This window comes from Ictidomys tridecemlineatus, chromosome 2 (assembly GCF_052094955.1).
Source record: "Ictidomys tridecemlineatus isolate mIctTri1 chromosome 2, mIctTri1.hap1, whole genome shotgun sequence".
Classification (NCBI taxonomy): Eukaryota; Metazoa; Chordata; class Mammalia; order Rodentia; family Sciuridae; genus Ictidomys; species Ictidomys tridecemlineatus.
The window spans coordinates 215,402,193-215,423,675 of record NC_135478.1 but is presented as its reverse complement, the minus strand read 5'-3'; the positions used below and the strand labels follow the sequence as shown (position 1 = coordinate 215,423,675).

Sequence of the window (21,483 nt, the reverse complement as noted above, 5' to 3'; positions counted from 1 at the left end):
GCAATGTGGGTGGTTGGAGGGGGAACTGACCAGCTTAGCCTTGTCCAGGTTTTTAGCTTCAGTGATTTTTCTGAGTTTTGAGGATGGACAGATGTTTGAGAACAGAATTCATTATTCATACAATTTAAGCCAAAAGGTGTGTATTAACGGGGGTGGGGGGGTGGGGAGGGTGGGTGTGTGGGGGGTGGGTGGGTGGGAGGTAGAATAATCGTCCTCCAGTGCAAGTGCTTTATCAAAGCAGGTAATCAGCCTGATGGAGAAGTGCAGTTGCTCTTTAAGTAACACATAAATATGTAGCATTTAGGGCTAGCTGTTTGCATTTGGATCTAATATTCTTTATTTCTTGATAACAGTCTAGGACAAACGAGGAGTGATTGCCTCTAGAGATAGAGAGTGAGCAAATTTTCATTATAATTGAGAAAGCCGGTGATTTAGTTCTGTGTCCAAGTTTACGTAAATACAATTCTTCTGTAATTGATTCTGATAAGATACACAGTTAGTAGAGGCTTAGTTTATTGGTTTTCCTTCCTCTTCCTCCCCATTTCTCTCTCCTCTTCTGCCTCTCACCGTAACCCTACTCTTTCCCCGCTCTTCCTTCTTTGCCCTCTTCCTCCTCTCTTTCCCTTCCCCTTCCCTCTCCCTGCCTAAACCCCAAGGCAGTCATATAGGGAAAATGTAGACCTTCTTATCCCATCATTCTATCATGGACTGTGTTAGTCCCCTTTTAGTGCTGTGATCAAAATACCTGACAAGAATAACTCAGAGGAGGAAAATTTTATTTTAATTCATGGTTTGAGAGGATGTAGTCCATCATGCACCAACTCCAAGGCTGTAACGTCATGGTAGAAGAGTGTGGCCAAAGAGAGCTTCTCAGTGCATGGCAGCCAGGAAGCAGAGAGAAGGTTTAAAGGAAGATATAGTCCTCAAGGGCATGCCCTCAGTGAACCACTTCCTCCAGCCATGCCCACCTGCCTATGGTTACCACCCAGGGTCCATTGGCATTGTTAATCAAATGGATTAATCCCTGATGAAGTTGCATCCCCACAATCCAGTCATTGCTTAAAAGCTCCCACACCTCTGGATCTTGATGCAGTGGGGACCTGGCTTCCAACACATGAGCTTTGGGGGGAACATTCCAGATCTAAACCAAAACATGGATCTCAGATGGACTGTGGATCCTTAAAACTGTCTATAAAAGCTTGGGCTGTCTGCATTTGTTAACATTTCTGGTGAAAGCCTTTCTAATTTTTTTTTTTTTTTGAGTCTCAGAAGAGTCAAAGTTCAAGTGCTTTATCAAAGCAGGTAATCACCCTTTATCAAAGCAGAAATATCCCAGTAAAATGTTGTGGATTTTTTTTTTTGAGTGTGTGTTTGTACCCCACAATATGGAGGATAGTGTTTCTAGTTCTAGATTTTAATGGTGTTCCTTTGTGATTAAATTGAAATACTAGGCTTATTGCTCAGCTTTCCTAGGACTGTAACGAATATCTGAGATAGTCAACTTATACAAAGAAGAATTTTATTTTAGCTCCCAGTTTTGGGGGTTTTAGTCATGACCAGTTGGCTCCATTGCTTTGGGCTTGTGGTGAGGCAGGAGCTCATAATGGGGCAAAACTGCTCACCTGATGGCCACACGGTGAAGGAGAGAAAGCGAAAATGGCACACCCCAGTGACCTAAAGTCTCCCGTTAGCCACGCCTCTCTAAGTTTCCACTGTCTCCTGAGAGCTGGGGACCCATCCTTTAACACTTGGGCCTTTGGGGGTTGTTTAAGATGTAGACTGTAGCACTGGTAAGCATTTTCTTTTTTCTGTAATTTCAATAATGTTCTTAAAGAAAAAATATAGTGCTGGGCTAAGTCTATTCTGAGAGAATTAGGCATATCCCTGGTCCTCCAAGATGATATGCAACCCCAGTTAGAAATATAAGTAAATTATCAATAGATCTTAGCATTCAAAAAGAAATACAGAAATGATCTAATACCATAGCTGTAACACACACAAATCTAGGTAGGTTCATATATGATGGGTTGAAAAACTGGAACTAGAGTGGTCCCAGGTCTACAGAGCGTGGTCTGGGAACATAAATAATAACCATCTCCCTTCTGATGAGTCTGTTTGGGTGTCTGGGGTTTGCAGGGTCCAGGAATGACAGAGGGGGACAACTTAGTGTGGATACCCTAAATTTATAAAGCTGTTTTCATAGATGGGTGTGAAAACAGTCATCTGTGAGCTAAAGGTGAGCAGATGGTGCTGGTGTGAAGTCACATGGGGTAAATGGGACAGCCAGGGGAGGGCGGGCGAGGGCTCAGGGTTGTTCACTACGTGATGGGAAGCAGGACCTAAGCAAAGGTGGCTGTTTTTTTCTTTTTTTGAGATAAGAAGAGGAGAATAATGGCTCATGGTTGCTAATGTGAGAGCAGGGAAAGGTACCCAGATCTAATTAAAGGTGAAGGTCTATCACATTGTTGGCAGAGAAAGCGTGGATTTTGAAATGATTAGAAAAGCTGGCAGCAGGATTAGCACAAGGTCGAGTATGTTGGAAAAAGGGGTAGAGATGAGTCATAGGACACTAAGGTTCTGCTTTGCAGTGTTAGAGGGATCTGGATGTTGACGTGTTCCCAGGAAGTGGGGCCCAAGAGTAAGCCACAGAGATGAGACGAATAGCTGTATCTTCATCGCATTCAGTATGAGCTGTGATAAGAGCATCAGTCTGAGTCATGTTGGAGGGGGTAGACTCAGGTGGGAAAGGAAGGTATGTTCGTCATCTAGGGGTGGGTTGAAGGAAAAAGATTGTGCTTGGGTAGGAACATAGACAACAAGATAATGGTGCTTTCTTTATTAAACAAGAAAAGAAAAGAATAAAAGTGAAATGACTCCTTTGTCTGCCTAGCCATTGAAAAGCTGCAGCAGTTAAAAAAAAAAAAAAGCAATGCTTAGAGTTCTCTAGCAGTTAAAAATACTTTGGTTATTCCTGAATGAGAGCTCTGACTTCAGTGAAGAAAAATAAAAAAAATACGTGGGATTTTCATGTATGTGTGAGTATTAAATACATCTTTTGAAATCAATCACTTGTCTTACAGGTACTTATTTTGTTTTTACTTTAGACACGTATCCTACAGTAGAACCTGAGATGCTAAATGCAGAACCCTGACTAAGTACAGTGTTGATTTCTAGAGTCAAATCGATTTGAATCTGTGCTCTGCCACTTAACTACTAGTGTGATGTATGATGGATTAGTTAGCTCTTATGTCTTTCTTTCCAGAGCTTTAAAATGGGAATAATAATAATAATATTTAACACATAACATTATTGTAGGGATGGAGTCAATACTTCCTGAACACTGAGAATAGTGCCTGGCAATTTGTAAGCCCTGAATAAATATGAGCTGTTATTGTTATAACCTTTGTGTGGATTATTGCATAATTAAATACATAATTTACCAAAGGCCATAATCAGAATAACGAGACCCAGGGAAAGAGCTTCTGTATCCACAGCATAGAAAGAACATGGGAAGAGTTTCTCTCAGAAACTGTGCTGACCACAGGTCATGATGGGTGCCTGCCGTATAATAACCACTCAGCCTATTTTTGGCTGTTATTAGATGGTTTTAAACTGGGATTCCTCCAGAAAGATTGGATTTAGTCTGTTAGTTTTCTTGTCTGTAAGATGCGAGTAATGGTGTTACTTACTCCACGTAATTACTCTTAGGACTAAATTAATTAGTATCTGCAAAGCACTTAGAATAATTTCCAGCACATAGTAAATACATAGTTACCAGTAAGTATCTGCTAGTTTTATTATTATCGATATTTCTTAACAATATTCAAGCTGAAAGTGACTTCAAGGTTAAGGTGCTTAAGAAGGGAATTTTGAGCATACGGGCCGCTTAACTTCTACAGAGTGGCCTGTTGTTTCAATATAATTCTGATATTTTCTACTGAAGTCCTGACCTGCCCTCCCTAAGCTTCTAGAACCTGTTTTTTTTTTCCTTTATGATATTTTTGTGTAAAAAATTGTTAAAGATTTTTCAGCTCCTTTGAAAATACTCAAAGGGCAAACAAAGCAATTGGAGGATTTAGATGGGACATGCAGGTTTAATTTATGAAATTTCCTCTTTGCTTTACAGATGTTATGTAAATAATAAATGGATTATATGTACATTTCCATCATATAAATGGTATTTGCCCCCTGTGAGTTCTCATTTTTAGGATGTATGGCCATTCTGTTTCTACATGGCGCGCGTGTGTGTGTGTGTGTGTGTGTGTGTGTGTTTATAAAGATGCTGCCAGTTCTCACTTGAGGATTTGATCTTTTGGTTGGTTCTGCAGGGATCAGAGCCCATTTGGTGCAGTTATCTTGGCAGGGGAAGTGGAAATGATTGAGGATCCCCATTTTGTTACCATTGTGTTGCCTTCAAGTTTCTGCCTTTTGTAAGCTTCCTGCCCACTCGATGCTCTGGGAGTCTTGGCGTCCAACCCCCTTGCATGTGGCTGTGGTCTTGCCCTTGATGTGAAGGCCTGTTCCCCACTGTAGACAGTGGCTTGCTTCCTTTCCGTGCTGACAGATCAGGGCGATGCTAAGGAGATGTGCCATTTGAGTTTGACCTTTGGCAGGAGGCTGCTGGAATAAAATCAGATGATACGGGGTTGTTTTTCTTATGCTCCATGGGATGCACTACTGAATTTACCCGGGGCATTTTCCATCTGAAATGAAGCTTAAAATGTGTGTCAACACAATTCAGGAAAAATCTTTTTTTTCCCATTTGTATCTGAACTTCAGGATTTAGAAATTATGGAATACAGTGTGTCCACTGACTCTTGCTTTTATAGTTTAGCCATCTACTCAAATAGCCAAGGGAAATTCTAGTTCTAAGCCTCCATGGCCCTATTGATGTTTTTGCCAATAAAATTAGACTACAAAAATAAGGTCGTAGGGGAAAGTCATTGTTCCTTTGTCTCCTTCACTCCGTCCTTTGTTAACCCCCTCCCTCAAGGTTATATTTGTCATTTTATTTTCTCTGAGTTGATACTTATTTCTGTTGGAGACAGTATAATTCTACACCCAGTGGTTCAGAATGATGAACGCTCTTTAGTTTCAACAAAACTGGAATGGAATGCGGTTCTTACCAACTACTTTCTGGCTGACTTTCTTAGTCTGAAATGGTTTATTTTTATGATGTAACTGGAAGTCTAATCAGCCAATTTATAAATTTTATTGATTTGATTCACAGTTAATGATTTAGAAGAATTATTTGGGAAATCAGTGCAGCTATTTTGTAATATACTTTGAAGTAATAGATTGAATTTTTTCTTCAAACATTCAGCCATATTATATCAGCTAAGAAATCATCACAAACTTTAGTACTTTAAAAAAATATTTTGCTATTATAGCTCATATGTCTGTTTCTTGCAGGGGACTTGGCTGATGTTTGTGAGGGTCAATGAGTGACACTACTTTCTCTCTCATCTCTAAGGCCAGCAAGGAGTTGGCTGCTCTTGGCTAAGCTCATGTGGAGACAGCTCTCATCTATGTGTCTGTCGCCTTTCTCCTGGATCAGTCGGTTTTCCTGCCACATCCTTTTCATAGTGGTGGTAAAACACCAAGAAAAAAGTGCGGTTCAGAGCTAATGTGCTATTGGCTAAGTGACATCACATGGCCAAGTGCAGGGTACTGAAAATTACATGACGAAAGACATGGATAGAGGGAAAGAGAGAATGAAGACCTGAAGCCCCTAATGCATATCTTACATACATTAAGGTGGCCGTCAACCTGTATGAGTCAAGGGCCGTTCAGGGTCCCTTGAGCCTTGTGGGCTTCTCTGCAATAATTGCCATCCTGCAGCACACAGTAGAGCAGGCAGATGAGGCCATGTCCAGTTGTGATCACCCAGGGGCAGCAGTTTCTTTCTCGGGTGAGAAGAAAATCACCCGAGTTCCGAATGATGAGCCAGACGTATGTTTACTATTGGGGTATTTCCTTTGTCTCTTTTCTCTTAGTTCCTTTATTGATAGTATATTATTATACCCAGATCTTTTCCCCCTTAACATTACATTATAAACCTTTCCTTGGTCATTAACAAGGCTTTTAAATGCAACATTAATGTCTGAATGAATATTCCATTGAACAGATGCACCGTAATTAACGTAACCTTTTCCTTACTCTTTAGCGTTCTGGTTATTCCCAGTGCTTTGTGATTATAAGCAATGACGCAACAAATGTGTTTATGCATGAATCTCTACCCACATGTTGAATTGTTTCCTTAATGGAGAGAATCCTGGCCAAACACAGCAATCTGGGCTCTGCCACTAATTTGCAGTATGATCAGGACTGGAATGTCAGTTTCCTCCTCTATAAAATGACATCCTTGTGCTGTATTGGTGGACTTAAACTTCTATCTCTAAAACTTTCAAGATTGCTGTATTGGAGTGAAACCATGAAGCAACCACCAGTTGTCCTCAGCAAAGCTTGGGGGAGTAGAGGCGGCTTCCTGGGACTCCTCACGTGGAAGAGCTCTGTGCCCTTTGAGAGAAGAGGTTTCCTTTTGCAGCTCAGGTGTCATTGCTCACTCTGCAGTCTCCTCTCCCTGAGAGAGCAGCGATTATACTTATGTTTTTAAATAGGGCTATGGAACACGAGCATTAAGAACATAAACTGGCCAGGCACCATGTTGCATGCCTGTAAACCCAGCGACTTGGGAGGCTGAGGCAGGAGAATCATGAGTTCATAGCCAGCCTCAGCAAAAGTGAGGCGCTAAGCAAGTCGATGAGACCCTGCCTCTAAATAAAACACAAAATAGGGCTGGGGATGTGGCTCAGTGGTCGAGTGCCTCTGAGTTTAATCCCCGGTACCAAAAAAACCCATCAACTGAGCTGGCTTAGTTTATGGCCATGTGCATACTTTGAGAATGGCTTCCCTGGATTGGAATAACTGACTTCGTCACCCGTGTTCATTCTGTCTTACAATTTTGCATTTATTTTTGCCTTCTGTTGCCTGGTGAATTCAGCTGGATCGCAGTCCCCTTCCCTGGCCTTCTCTCTGTTTCCTGGTGATTGCGTGAGATGGTTTTCCCAGGATGCTTCCTGACTGTTCTTTTTGTGTGCACCCAGGGCTGCTTCTTGTCTTACTGTCTCTTCCAGCCTCTGCCAGGCACCAGCGTCGCTCGGTTTGGGTGGACTTCTAGTGCTGATTTCAGGAAGCAGAGGCCTCAGTGTCTCACCGCCGAGTGAAGAAAGCGCAGTCTGTTCTCGCGGCCCCTCCAGGCCTTCCCGACTCTGTCCCAAGGGTGTCCTCTTGCGGTACACAATCTTCTAGTTCCTAAGCTCTTTTGGGAGAGAGGTTGGTCTCTTTTGGCCCGTGGTCCAGCGGCTTCTCTAAGCTGAGTTGGGATGCCTATCTGGCCAGCAGAATTCTGTGTAAAGTACAGTGTGGTCTCCTTCCTCTGGCTGCCATCAAAAGGCCCTTTGTCCCCTCCCGCCCCCTCCTTCGCCAGGATGTCGCCCACGCCCTATGAATGACGGAAGTCCCCCATGGCACAGCGGCACTCAGCAGCACATAGCCCTGGCTCAGAGAGCAAGAGATCACATTGTGAATGGGAACCTAACTTTTTCTGGGGTTGAAGGAAGCTGCTTCTGCAGTACAGTTTTAAACGTCGTGAACTTTGGCTCTCACCTGCTGCTTCCACCCTCCCCTCCAGCCCTGGCAGTTGTGAATGACGTTCACGCACCTTTTCATAAGAAAACTGGAGTCAGGAATCCAGTTTCAATATATGAACAACTCTGTTCCCCGAAACAGTAGCGGGTCACCAAGCATGTGGCTTTAAACGTGTCCATAAAGCAGACACTTATCTTTGCTTTATTTCTACCTTGTTTTAGTACAGGTTTTAGTCTTGGGGGGTGTGGACTTGGGGAAGCCCTGGCTTGTTTTTTTCTTGTTCTGTGCCTGTTTGCAGACAGGGGCTTTCCTTTCCTTAACCTGCCGCTAAGGTGCTCTGTCCCCTGTCTTCTGCTGGGCTGTTATCTGTCCCCAGGCCTGGAGATAATCACCATGGCCTCTGTCATGAGACAAGACCCAGACTTGCCACTTATGTTTTAGCAAAGGGCAAATGTTTGTTGCATCTCTAAGAACTGAACAGAGGTTCTGGGGGTTGAGTTTAGATCCAAGGCACATGCCACAGGGAGAGCAGGAGACACAGACTAGGGAGTCGGAAGGAAAAAAAGGAGCCAGGAGAACAGTGACTGTCCCTGGGGAGAAGGAGAGGCCTGTCATCCTGAGACCTCAAGTGCCAACCATTGGCTTCTTTCCCCCTTATTTTCAGCTGTGCTTGTGTGTTAATTTTTGAATAGATATCACCTTCACTTCCACTGCCCGGACCTGCCCTCTTCCTCGCTCGCTCTGCCTGGTTCTTTCTTTATGGGCAGCTCTCCCAGGGTTTCTCCAGGCAGACACACAGGTGGGCACTCACAGGACTGTCTTACTTTGCCATTAATCTCTTCACCCAGTTCTCTGCGCTCCCACACTCTTCCCTTCCCCTTCATTCCCCTCCCAGGAATCCCTGGCGGGAGCTTTGTTCCGTCAGGAAGGTTGCAGTTGTGTGCATACTTGATGCTCTAACAAGGTCCCTGTTGCTTGTCTCCTTCCCACAGACGAGGTGGAGAGTGAGAAGTGGTACTTGTCGACAGACTTGCCTTCCACCACCATCAAGACAGAGCCGATTACGGAGGAGCCACCCCCGGGTCTTGTTCCTTCTGTCACCCTGACCATCACAGCCATTTCCACCCCTTTCAAAAAGGAGGAACCCCCTCTGGAGATGAACACGGGGGTATATTCAATATTTTTTTACATATAAATACGTTGGATCAAAAGATATGGACCTTCATTCTTCAATAAGGCCTTTATTCTAGTGGCTATATCGACTTAAGGGCATATAACTGTGTATTTATGCATATGTGCAGGAAAATACCAAGAATATGTTGATTTGGTATCAAGTATGGATCATATCACAACTTTAAAGGAATTGTCCACAAAAATTAATACTAAAGTGGATTTCATTTTTTTCCCTTTGATTGCTATAACAAAATTTAAAAAATCCAGAGTACCCATGGTAAATTAAATAAGTAAGTAAAAGTCCCTGTGACAGTGACTTTGAAGCCAGTGGAAAGGGAGAGGTTTAGAGGATGTCTAACCCACACCTGACAGGGCCATGGCTGTTGGGAGGGAATGCCAGCCCCTGGGTAATATTTTACTTCTCCAGTACAGTGCTGAGCTGCCCTTACCCGCTCCATAAATCTCCTGCCTACTGTTCCTGTTGTTACCTGTGGCAAGTGTAAGAAACCAGGAATATTTTCCTGCTTGAGTCCAGGTCTACAGCAAGTAGAGTTTAATTCTACTCTGCCTTCTCTCTGGGTATTTCCAGGGTCCAATAATGGACCAGCGTCATGTTCATGTATCTTCTTACAGACGTTGGAGCCGGTCTTGACTTTCCTAAGTTCTACAGGTCAGGTTAGAAGCAATGACTCCCTTAACATTCACTAAGTAAGATCTCCTGGGATCAGGATTTAGTGTCTCCATGTCCTGGAAAAGATCATGATCAGGAGAGCCACCGACACACAGCTGCCTCCTCCTGCAGAGGAGGGGCTGTAGAGGAAAGCCCTGTGCAGCTGCAGGCTAGGATCCCTTCCTCAGTAGCTTCCTGAGCCTCTGCCAGGCGGGGCTCCTGAGATATGCAGACATCTCCTCATTCATGAGGTTTTTGTTCAGTTGATTTAAGAATAACATTGCTCAGGACCATTCTTTTGCTTCCCAAGAATGGGCCAGATATCTCTTCTCTTCCCTGCTGGGTATTTGGTGGACATGCCTGGGGAGGAAGGATCTGATGCACACAGTCCCTGCTGTGGGACAGACAGGAAGCCTGTGGCCCTTTAAAAATTTACCAGAATGTTTTGTGATAAAATGCCTTTAGGTTACCGCAAAATAATAGAAATATGCACTGGTAAGTGAGCCTGGGGCTTTTCCTGTTAGAGTTCTAAGAGCCCCTGGGCTGTAACGCCAGGTTTGGCAGGGAGGAGGTGGGACGAGGGGGACGGTCAGAGAAGCAGCCTTGCCCTGCTGTGCTCCAGAGATGGGGGTCAGGGGACAGATAGCTATCTCTGGTTCTTCAAGGCTGGCATTTGTTTTGAAAAATCGTGTTTGAGGGGCTGGGGATGTGGCTCAGCGGTTGAGCGCTCTCCTAGGCATGTCCAAGGCGCTGGGTTCGAGCCTCAACACCACATAAAAATAAATAAATAAAATAAAGGTATGTGTCCAACTATTTTTTTAATATTTTAAAAAATTATTTTAAAAATTGTGTTTGAAATTCTTCTTCCAGGTCGATTCCTCATGCCAGACAATTATTCCCAAGATTAAGCTGGAGCCTCATGAAGTGGATCAGTTCCTAAACTTCTCTTCTAAAGAAGGTGTGTCCCTTGTTCCTGCGTTCCTTCAGTGCACTGTGGGTTCACACGGCCTAAAGAGAAGGGGGAACAGCAAGAGTGCTGGTTTAGTTGGTTCTGGGGAATAGCTCGCTTCTTAAAGAATCTGGATTCCACGGAAATATTTTGAAAGCTAAATATTCTTTTCCCCAAAGGCACATGCCTCATTTCCAGCCAAGTGTTAACTTCCCTTTTACTCCAAACCAGGGTGATTTTTCAAACACCTTATAGACTACTACAATGTGGTCACAGGTGACCAGACCCGCTGTCCTGTGCCCTCTTGGTGTGAACCTTCTGTAGCCCCACAAGGGCACAGCCGTCCACACAGGCACTTGCTTAGTCAAAACAAGTGATTCCACCCTCTGGAAAGTGAACTCATCACTTGGCCACCTGGACAATGCAGGCTTTGTTTTGGTTTTTGATGCCGGGGATTGAACCCCCGTGGTGCTTAACCACTGAGCCACATCCCCACACCATTTTTATATTTTATTTAGAGACAGGGTCTCGCTGAGTTGTTTAGGGCCTTGATAAGTTGCTGAGGCTGTCCTTGAACTTGTAATCCTCCTTCCTCAGCCTCCCCAGCCATTGGGAGTGCATGCATGTGCCACGATGCTTGGCACAATGCAGTGTTCAGATAACATTTAATAGCAGTTGCAAGGAGCCCCGTTGCTTTAGGGCACTTGTGGCCTCTAGCAGTGTACCCCTCCTTGCCATCTGTGTAGAGCTAAGTAATGTCATCCTTGAGGTTGCTTCGCTTGCTCCTTTCTTTCCCTGCTCTCTCTTGGGTTCTCCTGCAAAGCCCATAGCAGGGATCCTGGATGCGACCTCTGTGCCTCAGGAAGCCTAGGGACAATCTGTGTCTTGTTTATACAGATGCCTCCGTGCAGATCCCTGCTCCTCTCAGTTCCAGGCTGCTGTTCACGCTCTCACCTCCCTTTTTAATCTATCTTTTGAAAATTTTTATTAACGCATAATAATGATAAATAATAACGGCATTGTATGTAATTGCCGGAGCACATCATGTAATTTGATCAATATGTGTTTAAAAATACAGTTCATCCTGTGGGCAACAAGCAAGAGATCAGCACGTATAATGGTCTTAGAAATGTGTTTGCACTGCAGTGTATCAATGTGTGAACGTTACCCCTGAGTCTTTCTCATGGACGTATAATCTGCCTCATTGCATGAGGGACTGACTCAGGACTTGAACTGTGACCACTGAATCAGCCTTGGCCCTTTCTTTACCTCCACTCTCGGAAAGAAAGGGTTAAAGTTCTTAAGTGATATCGACTGGAATCTATGTGGAGACATTCTTCTTTGGCGATGAATGATACACATGGATGCTTTTCCACTTTATATGCAGTTTGAAGGTGGTTCCTTTCGTTTTTATGGCTCCGGTTGTGACTCTGCTCTTTTAATTTGTGTTGTAATATGGTTCAGAGAATGTCATCTCGGGAACAATGGATCCCATAGTGGCTTCAGAATGCAGGTCACTGGAGGAGAAATATTTCAAGACCCAAGGAAATAGCAGCCCTTCCTCATGATCCTGGGTGGAAAGATCAGGAAATTCAATATCCTTGAATGCATCACAGTTTCTGGGCAGAGTCGCTTGTTGTCCCCAGATCTTTCAGTAACCCAAGAGCGGCATTTCAAATGGGATTTAGAAATCGGATATTGGGGCACCTGTGGCCAGGCCAGCAGCTCTCCGTGGGTGGGAAAGATGAGATTGGAGTCTGCTTCCCTGGCTCTTCCTGTCGTCCTGTTTCTGTTTTCTGGGGGATACCCCCTGCTTGGAAAGGAGAAAACCATTAGAATAAACTGTGCCAAGTGAGAGGGATGGGGTTGCTCTAGGCTCTCTGGCTAGCCCTTGGGAATGTAATCGCACAGTGTGGAGCCTCCAATAGGTTAGTCTGTTTCCTGTTTTCCTGTCTCTCTTATTATTGGTTTGTTTGTTTATCATAAAGTGCCGTAGTGTTCATTGGGAACACTTGGTGAACATTCATGGGACTCCTTCTTTCCATCCAGGCACGTGCATGTTTGGCACAACCTGTCCCCCTGACTGCCAGCAGGTTTTAGCAGGCTGGTTGGGAACAGAGTCTGTAGGATTGTTTGGGAATATTCTTTAGCTTTAAGAATACCCACAGGCACTCAAATGACCAGGGAGCTCCTAGTAAGACTTTGGAAGAGAAAAATAGACAGAAGCAGCACCTAGGTGCCCCTGCAGGATGTTGGAGAGGGAGAGAGGGTGTGAACGAGAGAGGGAAGGAAGGGAAGTGGGCTGGGCCTGTGGGGGAGGGAGCATGACCCACTGTGAGTATTACCCACTGTGACCTGGCGTTCATGACTTGGGGTAGGACAGCCGGCAGTCCCAGGCAGCTCTGCTGGGGCCCATTTCCTCAGGTCAGTAGTTGTGGCTCTGAAAGGCTCTCCTGTCCCTGGGGCCTCGGGCATCAGCATTTGAAGACAGGAACAGGAGCTGAAGGGCCCAGGCCTTGCCCGGCCTCAGCAGCCCCCGCCCAGGCTGAGCAGGCCCAGGTGTGTGGAAAGCCCCAGGCTCCCCGCCCAGTCCCCAGCTGCTGCACCAAGGGCTGTGTTGTCTGGGGCCCAGGAGCGGCTTGGGGCGCAGGGCTCATGGAGGTCATCTCGCTTGGCCCAGGAACAGTGGCTGGCACAACAGAAATATCTGCTGTTCAGAAAAAGAGGGAGGACCACCTCAGTGTGCTTGCCAGCCACGCGGGAGGTGCTACCTGACACCATTAGGCTCCGTGGGCCCTGGCAGAGTGTGGCACACCTCCTGAGGAAGGGCTTTGCGGGAGACGGTGCCCCTACACCCCCTGTTTATTTTTCCTGAGCCTGCTCATTTTTCTAAAGTGGATTTGGTGTTTTCTGAATGAATAATGCCAGGCATCTTCTTGTGGGCCCCGCTATGCACAGCCTTCCAGAAACGAATGTGTTTTTCTCTAAGCACCCCATGACCGCGCCTAGGTTTTGCTGTTAAGAGTACTTTGGTTTAGAGTACGTGATGCATTATCACAGTGTACAAATCAAACACTCTAAACCGTCTGGAAAGGGTACAGTGGGAAGACTTGTCAGCACCCTGTCACCGTCTACCCTAAGTTTGCCTGCTCTGGGCCATCTTGTGTGTACCACCAGTGTTTGTTTCTTTGTGCCAATGCAAGCAAATATGAGTCTGTCTTCTCTCCTTTGTACAAAAGGAAGACGACTGTATACACGGTTCTCTTCTGAACGTACCTAGGAGAGGTCTCCAGGTCAGCTCATGGAGAGTCCTCTTCCCAAGTTCCACCATGTGCATGTATGTGGTGGGCCCAAACCCCCAGGCCTGCTCTGCGGCTGCTCTGTGGGAGATTAAATGTGCTTTCTTTCCTCCAGCCTCCGTGGACCATCTGCACTTACCCCCAACCCCTCCCAGCAGCCACAGCAGTGACTCAGAGGGCAGCCTGAGTCCCAACCCATGCCTGCACCCCTTTGGTCTGCCTCAGACCCACAGTCCTGCCAGGGCCGTGCCCCGGGGCCCCTCTGCACTTTCCAGTTCCCCTCTTCTCACAGCTCCTCACGTAAGTATTTGGTGGGCCTTTCTGGGTAGACATGGACCCTCTCAGTTTGATTTTTGCTCTTGTAACGAAGTTTCTGTTCAGTGACTAATTGTCTTAGTCTGTTCTGTGTTGCTATAACAAAATACCCAAGACTGGGTAGGTTATAAAGAAAAGAGGTTTATTTTGGCTTATAACCAGCTGTAAAGCAGGATGTTAACAACCTTAAAGAACATTTTTTAAAAACAACCCATCAATCTCACCTCGCTACCACACTTGTCTATCTTTCTATGGACACAGTTCCAGTTTTTAATTCATGTGTTTGTGGTACAGACCTGTAAGCATGAGAAATGAGAATCTTGTTCTTTTATCCTCAAAATTATACCATAAATATTTACTTAGAAGTCCCAAATCGTCATTTGTGCCCCACAAACATAAAGACACTGTTTTCCAAATAAAAAGGAGGTAAAAGGACTTTGTTTTTCTAGAGAGTGAATTGGTATCTATGAAGTCTTTATAGTCAACTTTTAAAAATTTTATAATATCATGACGCAAATATAAACAAAGCAAAATATTTAAAATGTCTTCACAAACCACCTCTCTATTCACATAATTTTTTCCCACAAGTTCTAGATCCATAGTAACCCATGTCCTTGTCACCATTATGGAATCCCTGAGAGAGGGATCCACCCTGTCCACCCTTCCTTCTCCACTCGCACCTGAGTCTTCACTCTGGATCACCCGAGTAGCCTCCTCCTAGATCACCATGGGCCTCCCCACAGTCCATCCTCCACCTTTGTAGAGGACGTCTCCCCCTGTCACACACTTGCCCGGCAGCCACGCTGTGTCCCTGTCACCACCCATAGGCACGAGGCCCTGACATCCTGCTGCATAGGAGGTGGCTGGCCTCTGTTGCTTCTTGAGCTCCCTAACCCCCTCCAGGAGCAGGCTCTGGGTTGGGTCCCAGAACATGCCTTTTTCTAGGAATGCCCTTCTTTCTCTCATGTAGATCATCCCCCTCGGCAGGAGGCTCAGCTCGAGTCCCCTGACTTACCCTGAGCCTTCTCTTGTCGCATGATCACATAGGTGCTCTCTTTCTCCGCATTCTTAATGCACCCACAGTTAATATTATAGTTCAGCATTCGATGACTTTCATCCTTCCACGGGCACCAACTCTGTCTCATAGCCTTGACCATAAGCTACCTGAGAGAGGGTGTGAGTCCTGAGGCTCTGTGCCTGCAGCTCTATTTACGGGGGACTCTGTGACTAATGTGCACATGCCGTTCTGTTCTGGGCCAAACGAGATGAACTGCAGTTGCGTCTTCATTGCGGGTGGAGTCTAGGAGTGTTGAAGCCAGACGCCCGTGGAGCGTGCCTGCAGGTGTACCTCTGGGACCTCAGGCCAGGAGCAGCCCTGGTGTGTAGAGAGCCAGTGGCAAGAGGACATTTTCAGAAGGAGAACAAAACTCTTGCACAAAGTGAATCTGTCCTCACTCTGAGGCCTGGAAGTCTCCAGGGACATGGGCCATGAATTCTGTACCTTGACTTCCTGTGTGCTGGCTCCTGGGGCCCTTCCTGGGAAACGCCTTGCACGGTCCTCCTAGGGCTAAAGCCCGCACACCAGCATCTCTTCTCCACCCGTGCTTCCATTTTAAAGGACCTGCTTCCCACCCAGAGCTCACGGGTCCCTTTCCTCCTTGCCCGTCAGGAGGGTCTCGTAGCATGTCCCGCTTTCTTCCTTGACCTTTCCTGCTCCTTGATCTGCACAGAAGCTTCAGGGATCAGGTCCCCTGGTCCTGACCGAGGAGGAGAAGAGGACCCTGATGGCTGAGGGCTACCCCATTCCCACCAAACTGCCCCTAACCAAATCAGAGGAGAAGGCCCTGAAGAAGATCCGGAGGAAGATCAAGAACAAGGTGAGCCCTTCAGACCTAGGCCCTTCGGTGAACAGAGAGAGCGAGCAGAAACCCACAGGCCCTGCCCCCTTCCCAAGGGCCAGTGCTGGCCTGCACTATGGTGGGGACCCAGGGTCAGCCCTTCCCTTAGCCGAGAGTGCACCCAGCACCCACCCCGTCTTCCTTCATCCTGCTCCATCTGCTCTGGGCCGTGGACTCTCAATGCCATGTGCGTGCTCCTCGGTACCCAGCAGCACAGTCAGCAGCAGGGAACAATATGATAACTTCCACGTAAATTTATACTTTAAAAATATCAGCCCTTTAATTTCACTTTTATGATGTATGCCACATTTTTTCTCTAGCAGACATGTATATCATTTATAAATAAATAAATACAATTCACTGGGGTGTTTACTTATTTTTTTCTTGATAGAGGTTTGTGGTAGAGAATCTTGCAGTGGTTTGGTCTCTGGGCTCTGCCTTCTCCCAGTACTGGGCCCCTCCAGGGCTGGGCAAGGCTGGTGAGGCCCAGGGTCGTGACCAAGGCAGAGACAGCAGGAGGGAGGTGGAGAGGAGGAGGAAGGCAGGAGCGAGAGAGGTGGGCATTATCTTCATCCAGGTGGTGCAAGCTCAGCTGAAGCAGGGGACAAAGGTGGCCAGTGGGTGAGCTGCAGATTAGACAGGGCAGGTGGCCCCCAGGGGAAGCAGGGCTTCGCACCTTAGCACCTGTCTTCCACTCATGCATAAATGGGTTAGTTATAGAGCTGGAAATTCATCTTTTCTCTCTCTCCTATTTCTCAGATTTCTGCCCAGGAAAGTAGGAGAAAGAAGAAAGAATACATGGACAGCCTGGAGAAGAAGTAAGCTGCTGTCCGCTGGTTGTGTTTATTGGGCAATGGTCACAGAGAGGGGGGAGCCTGCTGGCTCTGGAAGGCAGGCTGCCTTTGCACAGCCCTGGGCCCCTGGGCTGTTGCCTGCGTCTTGCCTGCCACCTAGTGGTTATGGGAGGGGCGTTTATAATGACCAAGAGGGAAAAGCATGCTCAGTCTTCCAGGGCATCCAAGGATCCCTGAGTCCTTCCTCAAAAGCTTCCTTACAAACAAGAAGCATTGTTCACCTTCCTGCACATTCCCAGATCTCACCAGAGGGGGCACTGTAACTCATGCTGTGGGTGACTGGCTTTTTGTCACTTGAAGCCACACTTTCTTCTGAAAAGCTTAGAATATCAGGAGGGCTTTAAAAAAGTATGAATTAGCTGGGCACAGTGGCACCCACACCTGTAATCCCAGTGGCTCAGGAGGCTGAGACAGGAGAATCACAAGTTGAAAGCCAGCCTCAGCAATTTAACAAGGCCCTAAGCAACTCAGCGAGACCCTGTCTCTAAATAAAATATAAAATGTGTTGGTGATGTGGCTCAGTGGTTGAGTGCCCTTGGGTTTAATCCTCAGTACAAAAAAAAAAAAAAAGAGAGAGAGAGAGAGAGAAAGTATGAATTAAATTCAGTTTTTATTAGCCCTAGAAAATGTTCTCTAGCTGACAAGCTAATGCCAATTTTAATATAGGAAAGGGATCCCAGACCTAGAGATGAGTCTTTCTATACATCTGGAGGCAAGAATGGGTGGGGATGTGGACTGGTTCTAGAAGGTTCCATTGAAAGTTATCACCTGTCTATCATCTGGTTTAGGAATTGGCCATTTAGCATTAAGGGGTCCCATTCCATTCCATTGTTTCCTAAAGGCATCCAGGGTCAAGATATTTCATGGAATTTCTTCACTGCCCCTTTTGGGCAGGCAGGCCCCAGCACCCAGATTCCTAGTCCTGGGTTCTTCCCTTCCTTTGCCTCCACCCAAGCCCCATGGTTTCATCCCAGTCCTTCTGGCCAGAAGAAGAGCCAGTGGCCCCACATCTCTGTAGGACAGAGGAGAAGTGTGAGGATGTGGGGAGGATGGTGAGGAGGCAGGGTCGTGTCCACCTCCCGGTCCTGAGGCCCTCCTTCCTCAGTCCCTCCATTTCTCGTTGCCTCCTCCCTCCTCCCAACCCCAGCTGCCTCAGCTCTTTCCCTCACCTCACTGGAGTAGCAGAGCCCCCTCTTCTTTTTCTGATCCCACCCACCTTCACCCAAGCTCCTGTCTGAGTTTGCTCTGCACAGAATAACTGAGTTTCTTCTTTCTCTCCTCCGTAGAGTGGAGTCTTGTTCAACTGAGAACTTGGAACTTCGGAAGAAGGTGGAAGTTCTGGAGAACACCAACAGGCAAGTGTCCCCCAAGTGGGAACTGATGGGCTGCTGGGCAGAAGGCGGGGAAGACCTCGCAGAATCCAGGACCACAACGTGGAGGAGGGTCCACTGAATGCGTGTGTGACCAGGACGCGCAGGATAGCCACTACATATGCACACACTCACATGTGCACACGCATAGACATGCACACATAAAACATGCATACACATGTGTACTCTCACGCACACAGACAAACACACATGTTCTTTCCTTTTTCCTAAAAATTATAGAATCCATGGGGAGGCTGATCCTGACAAGCTATTATAAGGAAGTTAGAGTCTCAGAGAAAATAAAGTCCATAGGTCTAATTCTCCAGAAAAATGACACCAAACTTGAGAGGTAGACAGGGAGGCACTGGCCACCTGATTTTGGTAACACATGTGTTTATTAGTTTTAAAAAATACAGAAAATTATGTTTTTTAAAATCAGTCCATGAATTACATCTCAAACCCATTTTGAAAAGCTAACTATGGGACTGAGTCAATGAATTCTTTTTGGCATTTGTGCCAGGCACACTTGTAAGCACTTCCCACATATTAACTCACTTAGCCGTTTGAGGAGATGGTGCTATTATTTTCTTCCTTAGGCAGAGGAGGTAACTGATACTCAAAAAAGTTAGGCAACTTTCTCAAGGTCATGCAGCACTGGTGCTAGACCTGCATTTGCAGCTAGAGTGTGTCTCTGAAGCCTCAATATAGGAAGACCACATTAAGATTGAACTCTGGGTCATATGTAGGGTGTTTAGGGATGGGGTAAGAAACTGGCTATGGGGGCGTTTCATCCAGAGTGTGTGTTCATATGCATGCACAGTACATTCTTACCATGTCAAACAGAGAAAAATGGGTCTGAGGGAGGTAAGCCCATTTTAGGGTTCAGCATTAATGTCTAAAAACAATTTTGCAAAGGTTAAGGGATCAGGTTAAATCTTGTATATTTTGGACAATAACATTACATTTCCTGAATCTCCATGGTTTGTTGTTCAAACAGCAGGAAGTTAAAACTCCTGTAAGTGGGAGTATTGGACGTTGGGAGCCCACTGACTTTCCCTCTGCCTCTCTGGGAATGTGTGCCCATAGAGCAGGTCAAGAGCAGTTCACCTTCAGTGCTCTGCAGCAGACAGCCCCCTGGGGGGAAGCACCACCAGCTCAGGGTGGCACTGTGCTGATCTGATGGTTTCAGATGCCACGGTTTTGCCAGTCTCTCTAGGCTTCATCTCTCCCTTGTCTATCTGCACTCCCTCCCCAGGGGTATTTCCTGAGTTGGCTGGTTTTCTGCTTCTTGCTCCCCCATCCAGAGTCCACAGCCATCCCTTTAGCATCCTGTGCAGATAGGAGTTCCCAGCACCTCTCCTGACACTTGCTGCTGTGGAAGCAGCATGTCCACAAGTGGGACAGATTCTGACCACTTGAGTGAAGGGGAAGAGGAATTTATCAAAGATGAATTTGGAAACTCATCTTCTCTAGCGACTCTGGTGCCATGCCTTTCTTTGGCCACATGGGGGCAGCAGAGGCACAGCAGGGCTGGGGCTGAAGCCACCTGGGTGTCTGTGAGGGAGAAGAACCTAAAGGCCACCTGGCCTGGGGAAGGGTCTCTCTTCCCCTCTGCAGCTGATGGTGCGGTGTCTTGAGTATTTATTTATTCTTTAATCATCTCAAACATCATTTTTGCTTGTTGGTTTAAATCAGAATCCAGATTCCATATGTTCAAACTGGTTGATGTGCCTGTTACATACCAATGTACCTTTCATCTATAGGCTCTACCTCCCTTTGCTTGTTTTGTAGTAAGGAACTGAGTCTGTCATCCTGTCATCTCCACTGTCTCAGTGTCCTGTGTCACCATTTAACATGCTCCTGTGTTCATTTAACAAAAATGCACTGGACATATATTTCTATCACTATATTTCTACAGAATTCTTATTTGAACCTCCATTTAAAGAATCTCTGTCATGACGTGGGTATCTGAATGTGACCAGGGCTATTGGAGGACATTCATTAGAGAAGGAAAATTTCTTTGTGGTTTTGTTTATTTTTAGCTTTCCTGAGGTACAATTCTTCATTTTTAAAGGGTGTGGTGTCATGGGTTGACATGTGTGTCCACTGAGAAATGACCGCAATCCAGTGAATTAGCAACTCAGCGCCTCAGTTACCACATTTTTTTCTTTTTTCCCCTCTTTTTGTTCTCTTTCTTCCTTTTTCTTTCTTTCTTCTTTCTCCTTTTCTTCTGTGCAGACGCCAAAGGCCTACCCTGTTAGCACATGCAGGGTCACACTGTAGTCACCTGCTGAATGTCAGGTCCCCAGAACTTGCCCATTCTATAAATGGAAGTCTCTACACGGTGACCAGCGTCCCCTCTCACTGACCTCCTGGCCCTGGGCAGCCACTGTGCCGCTCTCCTCTTTCTGGGTTTGACTTTTTAAAAAGTGTTCTACACATAAGTGACACCGTGCAGTATTTATCTTCCTCTGTCTGGGAATACTTGTCACCATGTCCCTTGACGGTTGTGAGCCTCTGTTACGGTTCCCACCAGTGGCTCTGTGTGTTCTCCTCACTTTGCTTCCTCTTCAAATTTTCTCCTGGTGAACAGCCTTTGTGTGGCGGTTGTGGCTGACAGTTAATTCCTCCCCGTAATCCTTTCACAGATAATTTTACGAGGGAGCTGCTAGGGCCATGATATCTGAGATCAGTGGGTTTTAGTGTATTTCAACTTGAGAGGGAAATAACCAAAGCAGAGCTGCTGTTGAAACAGGGCCCATGACCTACAGTGCCGCCTGCTCCTGTTCCCCACCCAGGACCTCCCCTTGCTCAGAGGACTTCAAATTAGCCAAAATGACTACAGTGCAAGCACCAGCAATCCCCTGCCCCAAGTCAGATGCAGGGAGCTGCCATTTGGGGCACATGGTAAGAGAAGACTTAGGCACATTATACCTTGTGGGTGACCCGGTGCTTGACCTAAGCCCAGGGCTGAGCTGACTGAATGCACAGCTGTGTTTATGCTCCTGTTGATGCTTCTTTCATTATTATCCTCTGGAAGCAGCAGGACAGAGGAGAAATAACTGCAATACATGGACAGGATCCTGGGCCACCAGAAGTGAGTGGGAGACCTTGGTGCCATAGCGCCATCTCGCACGGTGTGGCGTGACGTGGCAGGAGAATGCGCATGTGTCTCGTCATTAACCAAATGGAAGGAAAAGGATTCTTTATTACATTTTCCTGGTTTTAGGCTACAGGGACTTTTCCATCTCTCCAGATGAACCTTAGTGCTTGGATTATAAATCACTTGTGAATCTTTTTGTTTA

General features: G+C 46.2%; 1 protein-coding gene and 1 long non-coding RNA gene across 2 annotated transcripts in view; one reads left to right on the top strand and one right to left on the bottom strand.

Moving 5' to 3' along the window:
• The window catches only part of Creb3l2 (cAMP responsive element binding protein 3 like 2), a 113,369-nt gene that overhangs the window by 72,476 nt on the left and 19,410 nt on the right, over nt 1–21,483 (top strand). Inside the window, exons 3-8 of the mRNA XM_005332410.5 lie at nt 8,643–8,818; nt 10,364–10,451; nt 13,857–14,041; nt 15,787–15,933; nt 16,714–16,772; nt 18,095–18,163. Of these exons, the coding sequence (XP_005332467.1) occupies nt 8,643–8,818; nt 10,364–10,451; nt 13,857–14,041; nt 15,787–15,933; nt 16,714–16,772; nt 18,095–18,163 (724 nt within the window). The remainder of the gene's footprint in view (nt 1–8,642; nt 8,819–10,363; nt 10,452–13,856; nt 14,042–15,786; nt 15,934–16,713; nt 16,773–18,094; nt 18,164–21,483) is intronic.
• LOC144375472 (uncharacterized) lies at nt 10,293–15,270 on the bottom strand. The gene is made up of 2 exons (XR_013435436.1): nt 15,072–15,270; nt 10,293–10,501 (listed from the first exon to the last, which is right to left on the bottom strand). It is a non-coding gene; the product is annotated as an uncharacterized LOC144375472 (long non-coding RNA).